Source organism: Populus trichocarpa, chromosome 17 (assembly GCF_000002775.5).
Source record: "Populus trichocarpa isolate Nisqually-1 chromosome 17, P.trichocarpa_v4.1, whole genome shotgun sequence".
NCBI lineage: Eukaryota > Viridiplantae > Streptophyta > Magnoliopsida > Malpighiales > Salicaceae > Populus > Populus trichocarpa.
Window position 1 is genome coordinate 1,306,104 of NC_037301.2, and position 19,238 is coordinate 1,325,341.

General features: G+C 34.5%; 2 protein-coding genes, 1 long non-coding RNA gene and 1 pseudogene across 7 annotated transcripts; 2 read left to right on the forward strand and 2 right to left on the reverse strand.

Annotated features, from left to right (window-relative positions):
• The first annotated feature begins 80 nt into the window (after positions 1-80).
• Positions 81-2,216, forward strand: LOC18106822 (polyadenylation and cleavage factor homolog 1). 5 transcript variants are annotated; one of them, XM_024588566.2, is made up of 2 exons: positions 81-162; positions 264-2,216. In XM_024588566.2, the coding sequence occupies exon 2, from the start codon at positions 276-278 to the stop codon at positions 2,016-2,018; it is 1,743 nt and encodes a 580-aa protein (XP_024444334.2). In that variant the 5' UTR covers positions 81-162; positions 264-275; the 3' UTR covers positions 2,019-2,216. The 5 variants fall into 5 exon arrangements, with proteins under 5 accessions (XP_024444334.2, XP_024444335.2, XP_006372772.3 ...); XM_024588567.2 differs by having other exon boundaries at positions 268-2,216; XM_006372710.3 differs by having other exon boundaries at positions 87-1,074; positions 1,198-2,216.
• A 2,256-nt stretch (positions 2,217-4,472) lies between these two features.
• Positions 4,473-6,899, reverse strand: LOC18106823 (protein GAMETE CELL DEFECTIVE 1, mitochondrial-like; annotated as a pseudogene).
• Positions 6,900-9,842: 2,943 nt separating this feature from the next.
• LOC112324633 (uncharacterized) lies at positions 9,843-10,395 on the reverse strand. Its single transcript, XR_002978597.2, has 2 exons — positions 10,290-10,395; positions 9,843-10,058 (listed from the first exon to the last, which is right to left on the reverse strand). It is a non-coding gene; the product is annotated as an uncharacterized LOC112324633 (long non-coding RNA).
• A 688-nt stretch (positions 10,396-11,083) lies between these two features.
• LOC112324808 (uncharacterized GPI-anchored protein At1g61900) lies at positions 11,084-15,601 on the forward strand. The gene is made up of 8 exons (XM_024589478.2): positions 11,084-11,338; positions 12,332-12,469; positions 12,565-13,419; positions 13,814-14,059; positions 14,178-14,192; positions 14,626-14,766; positions 14,930-14,974; positions 15,296-15,601. Exons 2-8 carry the CDS (start codon positions 12,436-12,438, stop codon positions 15,367-15,369), a joined length of 1,410 nt encoding a protein of 469 aa, XP_024445246.1. The 5' UTR covers positions 11,084-11,338; positions 12,332-12,435; the 3' UTR covers positions 15,370-15,601.
• The last annotated feature ends 3,637 nt before the right edge of the window (positions 15,602-19,238 follow it).

The window sequence follows — 19,238 nt, forward strand, 5'->3', positions numbered from 1 at the left end:
ACTAGAGGGACTAATTTATAACTTACTCTACGACCAACCGCCTCTGTTGCCTATAAAGCCAAGCCATCGCCCGCCAAATTAGACCACTAATAGCTTTCAGTTTACAAAGAACTCTAAGCACTCTCTCTATCTCCGCTTGGTAATCTTTTCTTCTTGTCTAAGGTTTGCTTTTCTTGCTTTTCTCTAGGGTTTTCTTGTTATTGTTAGGTTTGCTTTTCTTTTCTCTGTTTGCTTATTATTATTGCTGTTGATTTCTTGCAAAGTAAGTAATAAACATGGCTACAACACTAATAACAAGGAAAGATCATCATCGCCCTAGGGCAGTGCCTAATCTGCACAATCCAGTTCTTGATTCTGAAAAGAGATCAAGAACAAGTTACATGGCACAGCAGCAACAAGGTGGAGACTATTATCATCGTAATCAACTAGGGCTTCAAGCCAAGAAACCGAGGGTTGATCGTTTTAATAATAATGAGGCTGTCAATTTCGGTCCAAAGATTCAATCTTTTCCGCAGTTTGAGGGCAAGAAGGTGGAGATTAATTATGGGGTTTCTGGTTTCGATGCTAGGGTTCAAGCCCGTGAGCCAGAGTTGAGTAATAATGGGGTTTTGACACCAAATTTCCGGCCTTTGCCACAACTTCAAGATCAGAAAGCAGAGGGGAATAATGGGTTTTTTATGCCAAGTTTGCAAGCTTGGAAGCCTGAGGGTAATAATTTTGTGGTTTCAAGGCCGTATCCTCCACTTTCGCAGCCATTTCAAGGCAAGAAGCTAGGGTTTTATAATGGGTTTTCAGTGCCAAATTATCAAGTTTCTCGACATTTTCAAGACAGTAGTTTGAAGGTTGATAATGCGGTTTTCAATCCAAATCATGCTATGCAGCAGGATCAAGAGAAGAAGTCAGAGGTTAACAAGGGGGGTTTTATGCCGAACCTTAATTTGTTTAGTTCAAAGTCACTAGGAGGCCCTTTGTATTCAATGCCAAATCCTGCCATTGTAAAGCCCATGTTGAATCAAAATGTAACTAACATGTGTTTGCTGAATTCACAATCACATAGTTCTCTTGCGTCTTCTGGTTTGTTAACAAGCTCTTCTTTTGTGCTTTCTAATTCTTTGAATGATGTTAAAAATATGTATATTAATTCAGCTCCACTGCATTCTGGTTTCTTAACAAATTCTGTGTTGTGTAATAATGCAGTTAATAAAAATGGGGGTTTCACTCCAAATCCCCCAGTTATGCAGCTTAATTTGGTGAATCTGAGCGCTACAAACATGCCTTTGAATTCACAGGCTCAAGTAGCCTCTTGCTATTCTGATTTGCTAACCACTTTGGTTGGCAATGGAGTAGTTTCTTTGGCTAAACATGAAGTCCAAAGTAATAATGCAAATAGTTGCAAATTCAATTGTGCACCAAAGTTGCTGGAAACCAGCAACCAACTTGTGGCTAATGGATGTCCTGGTTTGAGAAATTCACTCATGAGTTCCTTGATTAAAAAGGAAGATGATTTTAGGGGTGGTGTTGTATTTGATGCAAACCAACTTAAGGTGAGGCATGAATCTGTGATTAGATCCTTGTATGCTGATATGCCAAGACAATGCTCCACATGTGGAATCAGATTCAAGTTCCAAGAAGATCATAGCAAGCATATGGATTGGCATGTGATTAAAAAACGGACAATCAAGATATCTAAGCAGAGAAGCATTTCTCGTATGTGGTTGGATGGTGTAGATATGTGGCTGGCTGCTAGGGCAGATGTTGCTGCAGTTCCTGGATTTGCAAAAGCTGATGCTCCTGTAGAGAAGGAAAAAGAAGAAGATTGGATGAGTTCCACTGATGAAAACAAAGTATGTGCCTTGTGTCGAGAACCATTTGAAGAATTCTACAGCCACGAGGCTGATGACTGGATATTCAGAGGAGCTGTCTACCTGAACGCGGAAAAGAAATCAGCAGCTGAAAGCATGGATAGGAGTCGATTAGGTCCTGCTGTGCATGCCAAGTGCAGGCCAGCGTCCAAGTAGTAATGCTAGTAGTCAAATTTGGGTTATGCAATTTGTAAACTCCATTCTATCTTGATGTATTAACCATATGCTAGTAAAGGTCAAGCAAATATTGTACATGTTACTCTCTTCACTGGAATAAACATGCACAAATGTTCTGTTAATATATCGTTGTAATGACAAATTCTCTTCATAAAATTCATCAACTTTTGTGTCAAATTTTATCCTTGCATCAGTGTTATATTTCTTCTAAATTTATATTTTTACATTTCAACAATGGCAATTCAATGTCAAGGCAGGTTAAATTACTGTTATATTCAGCACATTGACATCAGTAAGCAGTACAAACTACAAACACACCCAAAATTACTGGAATTATTAAGCACATAAACTGTAAAAGAAGTATTGAATGAACGTATCAATGTGCATATATTAGATTGTCTTATTTCAACTTGCGATTTGAAGAGTAATGGTTTTAAGGACAAAACAGGAGTAAAAAGTTGGCTAAACACTTAAACTACATTCTATTAAAAACGAAAAACGAGGTGAGCTTCAAATACGGGAGACTCATCTAGGTCATAAGGAAAAGCATCTCAATAAATGGCAGTAGCTCAAAAAATCTTCATTCGTGCAAATGGATTTCCATAGTTGCCTTCAAGTATCAACACATCTTCAAATGGACATCTTCAAATAGACCTGTTCCTCCAATCCTGAATAACATGTAAAATACCGGCTAGCTGCTCCAGTTGACCTAGATTCTCAGCCTTGAATAAAGAATCCTTGGCTGCACAATCCTTTGAAGATCTGTTCTAGAAAGCTGCGTGAAATCAATGTCGACCAAACCTTTTTCCAGATTAGGCCAGATTGAAGAAGGGGAAGCTCTCTCATGCTTATCAAATCACCATGAGTTCTGTTTGCTTCAACTAAAAAATCGCTAGCTATAGTGTAGAACAAGTTTACATGAAAGGATATCAGTGAAGGAGCATATAGGATCACAGATAACTCAAAATGGTGATGAAGAAAAATCAAGTACAACGTGAAGTCCAGCGAAGATGATGACAACAGCATCTGAAATCATTTTATTTCATCTTTTTTTTTTTTCCCCGTTTCCCCTGAACTAGTAAAGCAGGGCTCAACATCTATTTTAACATCTATCTCACAAGCAAATTTGATCATGGCACAATCTTGTGTCTGCGGCGAGGAATTTCTCGTCTAACATACATTTTCTTGCTCTCATCCAGTGGCCAGCTGGGCCCATCAGGCAAGCTCACAGACTTCCAGCCACCACCACCACGCCTCCCTTTTTCCCCCAGTTTCTCCACTGTGAACTTCCAACCCTCAGAAGGACGCCGCTGCTATACTTGTGGAATTTCACCTGTCCTGCCATCTGCACAAAGGAAAACCATATATCATCTGGATAATCTGCATGGATTTAATGAAACTTTTAGTTGCTTTCCAACACAAAATTGAATAACATGCTTGCAATTTGATGAGCAGGCATAGGCATACGGAAAGGAATAAATCCAATGGATTGCCTATGCCAATCCTTAAAGCTAACACCAATGCTGATGCCATTTGCATCCGTGATTAGTTTGGATGAGTCAAAATAGCACTGCATTAAGGAAAATAGATTCATCCTATCCCTAAAGATTCCTTGGTTGCTCTTCTACCATGCTGCAGGAATCTCTCACTCTCTCTCATATAAGTGGACAAACCGCTCTCCCTGATATTTGCTTTGTCAACAAGACCAAACTATCCAAAGTTTCTGAAAATCCTTAGTCTCGAAGATTAGACAGCAGTTAAAAAAGATAAATGATGAAATCAACAGGGATACGAGTCCATAAACTTCCCAAGTGATAGCTATCCTTTTACCAATGCCATATTGCTTTTCAGTTACCACCTTCTCTAGTCAGCGTGACTTTCATTTCCAATTTCATACCCAGAGGCCAGAGTACATCAGACCTTGCTCTCACCCCAATCTACACGCGCGCGCACATGCATGCATAACAGACATTTGTTGTGCAGTTCTACTGTTTTTTTTTCCTGATTAAACGCAAGAAGCACATGGGATATACTTTCATTTTGTTGAAGTTCATTTTCTGAACATATTCTTGATAAAGCATCTCATCCTCCTTGGATATCTCATAGTGGACTCCATCTAGATCTTTGATGGTACCACAACAGGCCTCTGACATCACTTTGAAATCAGGCTTACAGGGAAGCTATATGAAAGTCTCGGTCATGAGAATTGAAAAATCTGCAAAAGAATAGTTAGACTTCTATGAGCCATAAAAGTCTATTGCTTTAGCAGACATGGTTTGTTTGATACGTGACATGCTTCCATACATTCAGTCCAAATCACATATCTGTAACTTGATCACTGCCTGTGGGTGTATAATGTCAACTATACTACGAATGAGAATGGTTACTTATATACAAAGCAAACACAGTTTATAAGAAAGGAAAGTAATGACATAAAAGAAAGAACTCTGATAGTTTTATTGCAAACAAAGACTTACAGGAAATAAGAAACAAGTAGCCTCACCACTCCAGGGAATCACTCCCATATTGGAATCACACCAATTACAAAGAGGTTTTCATTACAGCATAACCTACTGGAACTACTAATTTTCAATATATAGTTTTACGATTAACAGTTACTAAATAACTAGAATTTTAACTGCTAATGCTAATAACTGACATATAAGAACAATATCAGTTATTACTGCCACTTGGATGATAATCCAATAAGATTGACATCAATTATTGGATACCAACTGCCCTCTCTTTCCAACACAAGTGACTGGAACTTTAGCTTGCACAGAGTACTTCACTCCACTGGAATTTGACTCAGCAAAATCCTTAGCTTTATCACCCCTGTTCCCATTGTTAGACTCAATCGATTCTCTCTGTTTAGTTCTGCTTTGTGTGCTGCTGTTTTGATCACCAGAATGTGCATCAGAGTATCCTTGGACAAACATAAAATAAATCCATGCAAAGTATAGAGACACCATGTTCTATCCACAGAAGTAGGCACCATGATCAATCACGAGTACACTAGTTTGTTTCCATATGAAGCCCATGCTCACATGCTGCATGTATAGCCAGTAACATAATATAACTTTCTGTGGATGTAATCATGGACAGTCAAATATACATGCACATGCACAAGCACAGTATAGGGACACTATGTACATTCTACCATAAGTAGGCATCCATGATCACCACAACTCAAAAAACCTCACATAGTCCCTCACCATCATTAACCAGTAACACCTGAAAAGAGAGGCACTAGCTGTGAGGGACAAGTTTTCTCTCAGGATGCTATCACCAGCAGAAAGAAGGAAAGCAGTGCATTTCTTTACTCAAAATGAGGGAAGTTGATCAAAATCCCTCTTGGTGCAGCATAAACTGATGTTATTCTGTTAATCTTTCTTACATTAACGACGCTCAAATGAAGGTGAACAAGGATAAAAGATCATTGCATATCCAAGCAACAATCCTCTATACACAAGGTAGAATTTTTAAAGCTAAAGACAGCAAGGCAATAACTATAATTCCTTTCTGCAGAACAAGACAACTGGGACTGATTCAAGTCTTTAATCATCAGATACTCATCGACCAAAAACATTTGTGCTCACTAGAAAGATCCAGTTTTAATTCAAGTGTACTCTTATATTTACTCCTGACCAAGTAAGACATGTGAGATATACAAAACATATCCAGACTAGCAAATTGAAGCAAGACCTGCTAGGTTGGATCATATAGTTTTGATGGAAGAAAGAGTTAACATGGAACGCATGAAATCATAAAAAAAATCAATAATAATTTGTGACTATTTCTTTGGTTGGTTTTTTGTAAAGGAGTGATGCCTAGAGATCTATAGTCTAGTTCTTTGTTATGGGCAAATTCTAGCTCGGGTTCAAGACAGTGAAACTTTTATTACAGGTTGAAATAATCATGTGCCCCATAAAGTGACTAAACACAAAAACAGAGATAATTAATATACACAAGTCCATCATCATCTCACACTTTCAATAATTTGCCAAAACATGGAAATAGATCAGACATTCGAAATAGACGGGTATATTCTCAACAATCTATATCTTACTCTGCGAAGTTATCAAGCAAGAGTTCGGTAGAAACATCCAAAGGATGACCAAGCTTCTTCTCCTCTTTCTCCTCAATCTCTTTCAACCAAAGAATTGCATGCACCCTTTGCCTCATAATACTGTAATCCTTAGCAAGAGTCTCAACAGTGTAAACTCCAGGAATCTCCTTATGCAACCGATACATCTCTGACTTCTCCGAGTCCTTCAAGTAAGAACCTCCTGCACCAGGCTCCCTTATTTGCTTCATCAACACACTAAGTTCGTCAATCCTCCTATCCCATCCTTTCAAAATGGCCTCACTCCTTTTATTCTCAGCCTCCAATTCATGTATCCTATCTTCAATCTCTTGCAAATCATAGGCCAAAGCATATTAAGACGCATCTATTGTTCTTCCATCTCCATCATCTTTCCCACTATCAGTACTAGAACTAGTAGTCCTTTGACTCACCGATGCCACTCCATCAAAATGATCCTTAGTCAATCCAGTTGACCATGACGAAGCAGAGTCCCAACCCAGATCATCACTCTCCCTACCAGACTCTCCAAAAGTTCCACCAACTGCACTATCCCAATCATCTTCACTGTCACTTCCTCCTGAATTCACTGAGATGAACCTAGACCCAATCACTTGAAAAGTATCAATCCCATTTGTTAATGCAACCCCTTTGGCATTTTCAAAAGTGATGAGAATCATCAAGTAGCACACATGATAATTAGAGGTGTCAATTATCTTTATGAAAAGGTCAAGAGCCACAAAAATTAAAGATGTATTTAATGAGTTAGTTCAAAATATTTAAGTGAAGTCACACATCAAGTTCAATAAATAATTATGCTTTAATCGATATAATCCGCAAAAAAAAAAAAAAAAAAGAGCTGGGAAAGCCTAGTAGCTTGCAAATTAGATAAGAAATCTTGGTAGCTCTCCGATTAGACTAGGAGAAGCGGTATTGAATTTTTTTTTTATGCATAGTTTTAGATTAATAAACATAATTTTTGATCTCATACGATTAAATTTTTATCCAAAAATTCTAAAGGTTTTGTTTGTTAAAGAGTTAAAATTTTATAGCAATCAGAATTCATGAAAGCCTCATGATAAATCCTATAAGCTATTGTATAAAAAATATATTATTTTTCTAGTTGGTTTAGGATTTATTTTACTATTTTATTTAGAAATTTTTTGTTGTTTTTTAGAACATTTTATCTAGTATAAATAAGGTTATTTAACTTGTACTTAGAGTGATTGTTTATTATTCAAAAATAATATTTTGTGTGTGGAGAAATCGCTCATGCTCTTAGTTCATCAAACTTTTTAATTTATTAAAGATTAACTATTTTGTGGTGTTCTTAAAGTATCTCCAATGGCAAAAAAAAATCATTTGTGTGTAAAAAACTATTTCAACAACCCATTTGTATTTTAATATATTTAATATTAATATTTTTTGTTTTTTTTAAAAAAAAAAGTTTAATTGATGAAAGAAAAAATCTTCAAACAATCTATTTTAATGTTTTGTCTACGCATGAATAATTTTTCTTTGATAGAAAAATCATTTTGACTCTTCATTTCCATTGAAGCTGGAAAATCATGGAAGAAAAGCTAAAAAAATAGTTTTTTTCTTTTGGCTCTCCCATTACTACCACAATGGTAAATATAGGGAGATCTTATTTGCGTAATTAGGTGTGTTGCGCAGGTGCTACTGCATAACTAACAAACTTCCCCGACCATTTAAATATACAAAAAGCAACACACATGTTTTATAAACATCCAATTGCCATAAAAAAAAAAAAAAACAATATAATCTAAAAGCTGAAAAATAAATGACATAACTAAAAAAAAAAAAGGTTAAAGATATACTGAAATTCTAATGATGATAATTTTAATATCATCATAAATATCTTGATAAAATAAATTTATAGACATAATAAAAAAAACAACTTTAAAACTTGATATTAGATGTCCGCAGGTAAAAATGCCATCACGGCATGCGCCACTCACCAGCTTGATAATATTTATTAACTAATATTTTAAAACGTATGGGGAAAATATTGTAGTTTTACTCACATGTTTTTTTTTATTTTATTTTTTTTCTTGTTTTTTTATTTTTTTATTTTTGTGTTTTTTTTTCAAAATTATTTTTGTCGATTTTATTTTTTTAATATTTAACTGGTTGAGTATTTAGCTTTATAGTTTTTTTCTTTGAAACATTGTTGATTGCTACAGTGTTTCCCCGCATGATTTTTGTTTTGCTACAGTGTTTTTCAACATGTTTTTTTTTTCTAAAATTATCTTTGTCGAATTTATTTTTTTAATATTGAGATGGTTAAGAATTTAGCTTTGTAGTTTTTTTCTTTAAAACATTGTGGATTGCTACAGTCTTTCCCCACATGGTTTTTATGTTTTTTTTTTATGATTTTTTTCAAAATTATCTTTGTAGATTTTATTTTTTTAATATTGAGATGGTCGAGAATTACAACTGTAGCTTTCCTCACAAAATATTATAGATTATTATAGTGTTTCCCTACATGGTTTTTTTTTTTATGATTTTTGTTTTTTATATGATTTTTTTCAAAATTGTGTTTGTTGCTTTTATTTAGGGGTGAGCAAAAAAGCCAAAAAACCGATTAAACTGAGAAAACCGGGAAAAAAATAACTAAAAAAACCGAACCGTGAAAAAAAACCGATTAAAATTTTGAAAAAACCGACCAGTTCGGTTTCAGTTTTATAAGCCTGAAACCAAACCGAACTGAAAAAAACGAGCCAAACCGGAAAAAAACCGAGCCAAGCCGGTTTGAACTAGTTTTTTCTTAAAATAATCGAACCGAACCGAAACCGGTCGGTTTGAACAAGTTCCGGTTCGGTTTCGGTTTTTTTAAACAAAAACCAGTTCGATTACTTTTTTTATAAGAACTGAATAAAAAATGATCACCTCTATTTTTATTTTTTTAATATTGAGTTGGTTGAGAATTTAGATTTGTATTTTTTTTTTTCTTTAAAACACAGTGGATTGCTACAATCATTTCCCACGTAATTTTTTTTGTTATGATTTTTTTCAAAATTGTTTGTCAATTTTATTTTTTTAATATTAAGCTTGTTGAAAATTTAGCTTTGTAATTTTTTTTCTTGAAAACTTTGTAGCTTGCAATAGTCTTTCTCCATATGATTTTTTTTAATGTTTTTTTTTTCCCATAAACTCACTGCAACACACGGGCATGCCATGTGCGCGGGCATGACATCTAGCATATATTAATTATTGTGATAGTTTAAAAATTATTTTTCGGCTGTGTTAGTCTTAGAAATATTTTTTTTTATGAAAAAACTCTCGTACTCGGAGTCTAGAAGTGATAATTTTCGGTTCGGTTTTTATCAAAAAAAGTAACCAAACCGGTTTTTTTAAATACCAAAACCGGTTCAAACTGACTGGTTTCAGTTTGGTTCAGTTATTTTAGAAATAACCGGTTTTTTAGGTTTGGCTTGGTTTTTTCTGGTTTGGCTCGGTTTTTTTCTAATTTTTTCAGTTAGGTTTGATTTTTTTTTACTGAGATTTAGTTTTTTTAATTTTTGTTTTTTAATTTTTCTAATTAAATCAATTTTTCAGTTTTTTTTCTGACTACCGAGTCTTACATTTCGTGCTTTTAGGAATCTTGTTGCTGCATTTGCACTTGTGCTTAACGTAATAGAATAAAGTCGACAAATTATCCGGTGAATAGTTGTACTACTAAAAAAAGACCCTGAAAATACAAATAAATAAAAACTCCATCTTTAGCATCCATTGAATTCCATTTCACCACCTAAAATCAATTACTCACATCTAAATATTACATTAATTTATATTTTAAGCTAAACCCAGATACAAAAACAAAGAGAACATTGAAAATCAAATAAAAAAAAAATCCAATCTTTAGCATCCATGGACTTCCACTTCATTACTTGAAAAAAATCAATCGATTGCATCTAAGACATAAGACAAAAAATAAAAATTAATAAATTAGCTAATCCCAGATACAACAACGAAGACAACATGAACATATGCAATAAAAAGAACAATCTTTACATTCATAGAAGTCCACTTTCACTGCTTATAATCAATAAATAAGCACTCAAATGAACATAAATATACAGGAATCCATACATTAAGCCAAACCCAGATATAGAAACAGAGAGAGATAGAGAGAGATTCATTACCTTGACTTCAGTTTGGCTAGAGAGAGAAGATAGAAAGGAGTGAGCTTTTGAGAGAGGAGATGATCAAAACCCATAATCCCAGGTTCAAAACGCACCGCTTAGATAGTTGAACAAAGATTGGACAAACCTCAATAAAGTCCTCTAACTATATAGATAGTCTAGATTGAGATCCAAAATAAGTTTCGTTTCTTAGTTGGGTCCCCCAAGCCTTAAAAATTCTCAATTTAGTATTTGCATTCATATTCCTTTGTGACTACATCCATTTTTTTGACCTTTTTGTTTTACTAAGATATGACTTGATCACGTGTCCAAAATATTTAATCAACTTATAAGTCATTATGTTGATTCATAGTTTTTTTTCTTGTATTTAAGTAAGATAAAAAAATATTTTTATTTTCGATCCATTAGATTAGCCTAATTTACTTATTTCTGCTTGGATTTAATTAAATTTCTTATTTATTTTAAGTATTATAATTTTTAGGTTCTTAAATCAGCTCATCAGACTGGATTGGATTTAATAACCATGTTTTGTGTATAAAAGTTAATGTTTTTTCATTAAATTTGTGAAGTTTTTGAAAAAAAAAAACTTTTGGAAACTCAATTGAGATAAAAAAAAAAAAATTCGTGTAGGCACTCAATCAAGAAAACGTCCATAGTTAGAAGACTTGTTTAGGGTTCGCCCTTAAAAAATTGGATCCGGGTAAAAAAAACGGGAAGGGCTCAGTTGACCCGGAAATAACAAAGACAAATCGGGTCGGGTTGAGTGTCTTAAAAAAGGTAAGTTTTTTAGCCTACGCTTTATCCACCACCAACAACAACCACAGTTACAATCACAGAGTCAGAGAGAGTTTTCTACTTGAGTTACCTGAAAAAAAAAAAATAATAATAAAATAAAATAAAGGGTCTGATTTAGGGTTTCTCATCAAGAAAGCTCTCTCCTTTCTTAGACCAAATCGATCCATTTCTAAAAAGGATTTGATATTTATGTGTTTTTTCTTGTGGGGCGGCTTGAATCACTAGAATTTGTTACATGGGTTCGTCATTTTCAGGTGGGTCGCTTTTATTTTCTGTTTATTTCCTTAAAGTTGTGAACTTGATGTGTTTGGTTTCTGAGAAAATAGAAGTCGGGGTCTTAGATTTTGCTTTCTTGTGGTTTATAGGACTGTTTTTAGCTTGATTTAGTGTGTGGTTGTTTTTCAATTTTTTTTTGGGTTAAGAAATGTTTGATTCTTCTCTTTGGTAGCTGAGAAAATTGAAATAAAAAAGTACAGGAGTTAAGATGTTGACCCTTGAGTTCTATTTTTTTTTTTAATAAGCTTGATGGGTTTTTCTTATTTTTTTAGGATAAGAACTTGTGGGTTGTTAAGCCTTTTTTCATTTTAGCTAATATTTTTTTTAAAAGTAATTTAGACCATAGAAGTGGAAATTTTAGCTTTGATCTTGCATTTGTTTCAGCAAAGGCTGGCTTAGCTGAGGTGGTGAAACTGTCTAGCTGAATCAAAAAGACATTTTCATTTTTTGGCAACTAAAATCTGATGGTATTGTTTAGCTGAAGTAACGAGATGATTTTGCTCACACGTGTTGAATAATTGAAAATATAGTATGTACTAGGACCAGTAGTGTAGTGAAATACATTATGTACTGGAACCAATCGTGTAGATTAAGTTTGATTCCATGTATAATAAACCTAATAGTTAGATTGTGAAGTTAAATGCTCTGTAGATATAATAAGTTTGTGGTTGAAGCCAAAGATCATTACTTTGGTATTGAACTAAGCAAATAAGGGATTCTTTTAATTGCACAATTTAGGAGCTTTATGCTTCGTTAGTAAGCTAATAATTGTCATAATTTAGTATGGTTGGAGTAGGTTTGTATGTTTCTGAATTTTTTTAGTCTCAAGCTACTCAGCATATGGAAAAAACATGCATCCAGCTTGGTTGCTCCTTAATATGCTGTGGTATGTGTGGAGTGTGTCCTAAGCTAGTCTTAATTGTTCGGCTTTATTTTTTAATTTATGCTGTTCAATCTTGTACTTTGTACAGGTATTCTTGCTTGCTGCATCATCGTGAACAAGTTTAGGGTTATGATTTAGTGCTGTAGGGTTTTCCTTTTCCAAAATTCAATGGTGCCGGAAGGCTAGTGAAATATGGAGGGTTTCCAGACTATCAGTTGTCTAAAGGGTAAGCCATTATAAGTAGATGAATTCTTCAAATTTTCTTTCTATAGAGAAAGATGAGTGTGTTGATGCTGATAGCTGTCTGATGACTGGTTGCAGGTTCACTAGGCCATCAGTTCTTGTTATTTATTGTTTGGTTATCCAGTTTCCAAGTAGCTGTGGCACTGCAGACCCTGCTTGAGCCTAATCATGTTTCGTCTACATCTGAGCTGGGCACTCCACCTATTTCTGGACTTTTTGGACCCATTGAAATATCACCTTCTGTCTTCCCACGCTACCCTTATCCTGGTGAGAATTTAGCTCCTATGTACCCAACTTTCCCCACCACATATGAGCCAAATTTAACCGGGAAATGCCCTGTAAATTTCACTGCTATGTCAAATGTCATAGACAGAACCGCATCTGATTGCTCTCAACCCTTGGCAGCTCTTGTAGGAAATGTAATATGCTGTCCACAGCTTGGTAGTTTGCTCCACATTTTCCAGGGCTATTTCAGTGGCAACTCTGATAAGTTGGTTTTGCAGAATGCAGTGGCTGATGATTGTTTTTCAGATATCATTAGTATACTAGCAAGCAGAGGGGCCAATATCACTATACCTACACTTTGCTCTGTTAAATCGTTAAATCTTACTGGTGGGTTGTGTCCTGTGAAGGATGTTGCTAACTTTGAGAAAATAGTAAATACAAGCAAATTACTGGAAGCCTGCAGTACTGTCGATCCTCTTAAAGAGTGTTGTAGACCAATTTGCCAATCTGCAATCATAGAAGCTGCTCTTGAGATTTCTGGGACACAATTGACAATCAATGATAATAGAGATTTGGTGACCGTGCCTCATCATAATGATCCTCTTAGTGATTGCAAAGGGGTGGTATTTTCATATATCTCTAGGAAGCTATCAGCAGATGCTGCAAATAGTGCATTCCGGATATTATCTGCCTGCAAAGTTAACAAGGGTACAGTAGTAATGATTTTCCTTCTTTATGAACTCTTCCTCAGTTTTTGCTGGACTGAATTTCATAAATGCAATGCCAATGCCACATCAATAATTTCCTGTGCATATATTGCATCTTCTGAGAGGTTCTCCTGTGTTTTAGAACTTTTCATGATGGAATGATGTGATAGTTGAAGAGAGGACAAAAGTGTAGGCAATATGCTATGAGTCTAGATCATTTGTTCAGCAAATGATGCTGCTTTTGAATCTATCTAGATGCATTGTTTTACTTGCACACATTTCTGTGCACATAGCTTTATCATGAATTTGTGGAACTCAAGAAGGATCTGTTATATTTTTTTTTTGTTTATTATTTCGGTTATTTTACTTTTGTTGACTCAATGTTTCATGTGCAGCTTGTCCTTTGAATTTCACACAGCCATTAGAAGTTATTAAAGCATGTCGAAATTTAGCTGCTCCCAATCCCTCCTGCTGTAGCTCATTAAATACATACATTGCTGGGATACAAAATCAAATGTTAATTACAAACAAACAGGCGATAATCTGTGCAACAGTTTTGGGGTCCAAGCTACGACAAGGCGGGGTCATGACAAATGTTTATGAGCTTTGTGACATTGACTTGAAAGATTTTAGCATACAAGGTTTATTTCCTCAGTTTGATACCAGTCTTTTAAAATTTTCCCTCCATTTCATCCTCTATTCCATCTGATATCTATTACTTCTTTTTTTGTGGATTGTGTGTTGGTGGATGCCAAGCAGCATATGGACAACAAGGTTTGCTTCTCTCTCCCTCTCAACAATAGAGCTTATATACTGCAATTACATTTTTAGATTAAAGTAAGATTTCTTGGATGCATACGGATGCCCAGTGCTAAAAGTGTGAATGGGATGTAGGGCATGATTTGTATATTGAATGAAAATCTCCCACCCAAACCTGGCAGTTGGCTTCCTGGAAGTTGTGGGTTTTATTTGTGTATTTAGGATATTTGATGAAAACTTCTGGGTTGTGATCTAACTGAGGCCTGGTGAGATGATGGGTGTCGTGTTTTCCAATTTGCTTGAGAATGGAAATAAGGTTTTGTTCATTTGACAACATAAAAGAAAGTGCTTCTTAGAGTTTGTAATGTAACTGCTCTCTTTTGCAGCCTGGAAAGAAATCAATATTGTTGTTGTTGTTTATAAATTTTTCTTTTCGATTTAATTTTAGGGTGTCTACTTCGAAGCTTGCCTGCCGATGTTATATTAGACAATTCGACAGGGTTCAGCTTTACATGTGACTTGACCGACAACATTGCAGCTCCATGGCCATCATCATCCTCCGTGTCATCCGTGTCTCTTTGTGCCCCAGGTAATGTTAAACTACTCAAGAAAGAACCAAATCTTACCTGTTCTTTATATTTCCGAAAGAGCATGAGCAATTTGATATTTCATCTGGAAAACACACACACACTCACGTGTATACTGCTTGTTCTCAAGTTCTTGTTCTAACAGCTCCTGCCTTAATCTTGCAGAGATGTCCTTGCCTGCCTTGCCTACATCACAGATCAGAAACCCTGGTGTGTACCTTTGCCCCATGCAATTCCTAACCGATCAGCTTAGCCTTGTTCTGCTACTTGTTTGTTTAACAATGTCACAATAAAAACACACACAGAGGCGCGCACATTAGTAGTTGATTGTTTTCACTCTGAGTGAACAAAGGCATTTTTATTAGCATGCTGATTGCTGAATCATATATTAGTTAGCCAGCCATAGTATAAGATCATTCGTCATAAAGATTCAGCTTTGAATGTAATAGTGCTTGTTCTTGAACACAGCAGTTTCTTTTTTCTTTTTGTTCTCCCTTCGTTTCTGACATCTGTATTAATGCTTCGACGCAGGCAATCGTGGTGGTGAGTTGGAGCTGCTGGTACCCATTTTTTCATTTTTTATTTTCAGTGCATTGTTGTACTGAAGAGATTAGTCAAGGGCTTGAACCGGTTTGAAATAGGTGGTGGTGTCTCTGGAAATTTGACCTTGTGTGGGGATTTTTACTTGTATATTTTGATGAGCAGCCTCCTTCATGTATAGCAGCTTTTCATTTTTGTTTTTTTTTTTTTTTCCTTTTATTTTTGTGTCTATTTTTGATGGTTATTGTTGAAAAAGACTTTATTGATATTTTCATGGAAAATTTTCTGTGGGTGTCATCTGTCAGGGAACCAAGCATATTGTGTGATTATTAGACAGCAGGTCATCACTGGCAGCCACTATATTTGTGGCGCGTGTTTCTACGTGCATCCCATGCAAGTAAAACAAGTCACTCATTTTGCTGTTTTGCAAATAGTTGTCAGACTCGACTCTCGAGACGGAGTAAAAAGAAAAGTTTGGGCTGCTAGGTTTTCGGGTATCGGGTATCGGGTTAAATTCTGTAAGCCCAAGTGAAAAGTTATATTGTACACTTTTTCTTTTTTGTTTTGTTTTGTCTTAATCTCTCACTTCTTCAACTTAAGAGACCTCAAGCAATGTTAAAGAAAAAAAACTTAGTAGCCCAAACACACTATTTTTAGGAATAACTAGTTGTTTGATTAAATGACTATTATAAATTTTTTGATATTATTATTTAACTCGGTAAAATAGTTTAAATTTTAAAAATTTTGATTTTTTGTTTAGCTCGGGTTTTAAATTAGATTGTGTAAAAAATTTTTTGATATGATTTTATCAACTAGGTATGTATAGAGAGAAAAAAAAATAGTTCTATCTTAGTTAACTTGTAAAATTTATTACTTGGGTTATAAATTTTAAATTGATTTTTTTTAATTTTATTATATAATAAAAAACATGAAAATTGATTCATTGTTAATCTAATATTAATTAATAAAATTAAATAAAAATTTAATATTAAAAAATGAATCTAAAAGTAAAAATCAAATGGCAACTAAAAAAGTCATTAAAAAAAGTAATGGGTAAGTCATTAATAAAAGAGGTAAAAAATATTAAAAGATAAAATTAAATAAAAATATCACTATAATTGAAAAATAAAAATTAAAAAACTGAAAAAAAAAAAAAAAACTCAAAAAGGCAATAAAAATACATGTAGGGCCTATTACAGCAAACCTCATGTGGGGAGGGTCACTGTCCTAGACCAGTAATTTTTTTTTTTTTTATAAGGTTCGGTCACTTGCCTCTTTTTTTTAAAAAATAATAATTAAATAGACAACTTATAACTTATCTTTTGCAAGAAAATATTACTACATGGTGAAATCTAACCCCGATTTCTAGCCACTCACATACGCGCTAACCAACTAATCTACACCATAAAGTTAATTTAAAAACTCATATCAAACCAATTTATTATTTATATAAATAATTAAACCAACTCCATTCCTTTTAGTTATAGTTATTACACCTGGATTAACCTGACCAATTAAATAGATTTGAGTTATATAGATTGATCTAAGTTAACTCAAGAAAATTAAAAAAAAAATTTGAAATTTTAATATCTCACATAAAAAAATTAAAAAACAATTCATGTAAATATATGCTATATATATTATAAATAATGAGTGTTAAAATAGTGGTTTCAATTTAAAGGATAAAAACAAATTATTAAAACCATAGCTATCAAGATTTATTTAAAGATAATGTTATTTTTTTAAAAAAATAATAGGAGCTAACTCGATCAGGTTTTACCTATGTTTAGGTTTTGTCGGGTTAATTGAATTATAGATTAACTTGTTATGGTACTCAAGTTTGACTGAATCAACCTTTTAAATATGTCAAAAACAACCCTGATTCATAATAATCAGAGTTGACGGGTAATTGGAAACTTGATAACTATGATTAGGTATTCAACTAGACTAAATTAATTATTTTAGGATACTAATTCATGCAAATAAGACTAACTTCATTTTTCTTGTGTAGAAAATGTGCAACTAATAGTAAATCCTTAGGACTAGGACGGCACCATTGGAGAAAATTTTCTATCATGTAGTTTAGAAAGCAGCATTGCATCTCTTATTGCCAAATTCTTGAGTAATTAAAGCTGAAATCTCTTATTGCTACAGTCATCATCTTCTTCTCAAATCCTAGGCACTATATATGCCAGCAATGCCCAAATAAACCAGCTAAAGTCTTAAAGCTGTAAGCCTGATCATGATGATCTACAATTCTACGAAGTACCCTATCCAAGTTCAGTGGGTTCCATGGCTAACCTGGTTTTATTTCCCTTTTGTATTAATAAATTCCCTAATTTCCCTTTAGTTTTCCAATTTCCCGATCACAAACTAATAAAAAAACATGAAAAAATTTCTTAGAAAAATAAAATCATTGGTAATAAAACAAAACAAGTACTAGTAGCTAGGCAGTTGTCTTGATATATATATATATAGTTCCTATTTTATGCAAGTAGGAAATTAAGTATTATAAGAAAATAAAAATCATAGCTGATAAAACAAGAACAGAATATGTACGAGGAACACAACCGATCTTATCCATTTTATTGTCTTCTTCCCCAAACCTCCCACTGCCCTTCAACTACAACATCAAAACAGAAAATAACGACCAGTGATCATGATACACATGACTTTATTACATATTAGCTAGAAGTTGATAGGACGTTGATCACATGATTCTGATCTTCAAAAGCATATCCCCATTGGATATGAGCATCCCACAGAACCGCAACAGTTCATAGGGCTGAACATGCAAAATCCACCTTTATCGATACAATTAGCTTCACCTTGGGCATACATAATGTCTGAAAGTGGTGGAATCTGTAAACTCTGGTTTGACAGATTTGGAAAAACTCTCCTTAGTTTTATTAATGAAGGTGACTCAGTATATATAGTCACACAGCCTATTACAGAAAACAATCAATGTGATTCTCATGCGAATCACATGTTACTACCTCTAAACAGAAAGATAACGGAATAACAGAAATGCAACAGAAAACTGAAATGAAACTAATTGTAAATGCCACTAACTAATTAACAGACTTATTGTAACAATCACTCCCCTGAATTGAAGATACTGTCCAGTTTTTGTCTTCAGTTCACATGTGAGTCTTCACACACGCTCATCATCATACGCAGCCTTTCAAACACAACCCTTGTCAATGGTTTGGTCATGATATCTGCCAATTGCTCTTGAGTATGACAGTGAAGCAAAGTCACTACTCCATCTCGAGTTAAATCACGAAGGAAGTGGAAGCGAACATCAATATGCTTGCTCCTACCATGCATGACAGGATTTTTTGAGAGTTTAATAGTGGAACTATTATCACAATAAATGATTGTAGTTCCATCAGATATGTGATCCAGCTTTTCCAATACCCTTTTTAACCACACAGCCTGACAAGCACAAGACGCCGCTGCAATAAATTCTGCTTCAGTAGTGGAAAGGGTAACGATGGGTTGCTTCTTCGATGACCAAGATACAGCCCCTGAACTTAGCATAAACAAGAATCCCGACGTGCTCTTTCTATCTTCCAAATCTCCTGCATAATCGCTATCAGTATAGGCAAGAAGTTCTTTATGGCCATTTTGTTTATAAAAAATACCATACGAAATAGTCCCTTTGATGTAGCGAAGGACCCTCTTCACGGCTCCAAGGTGTAACTCTGTGGGATGAGCCAAATGCCTACTGAGTAAACTAACCACAAACATAATGTCAGGCCTGATTGATGTTAAATACATCAAACAACCTACCATTTGCATGTAGTGAGTATTATTTACTGCCATGCCCGTCGGGTCTGTAATCAACTTAACACCTGGAACAATAGGATTGTGGACAGCATTGCATTCAGCCATGTTAAAACGTTCCAATACCTCTTGAGCATACTTCTTC

Bases quoted from the DNA above. Each gene is read 5' to 3' on its own strand.
- LOC18106822 (XM_024588566.2), top strand. From the start codon at position 276: ATGGCTACAACACTAATAACAAGGAAAGATCATCATCGCCCTAGGGCA.
- LOC112324808 (XM_024589478.2), top strand. From the start codon at position 12,436: ATGGAGGGTTTCCAGACTATCAGTTGTCTAAAGG. The intron at 13,420-13,813 runs GTACAGTAGTAA...TTTCATGTGCAG, and splicing joins TGCCTGCAAAGTTAACAAGG to CTTGTCCTTTGAATTTCACA. The intron at 14,767-14,929 runs GTAATGTTAAAC...TTAATCTTGCAG, and splicing joins CGTGTCTCTTTGTGCCCCAG to AGATGTCCTTGCCTGCCTTG.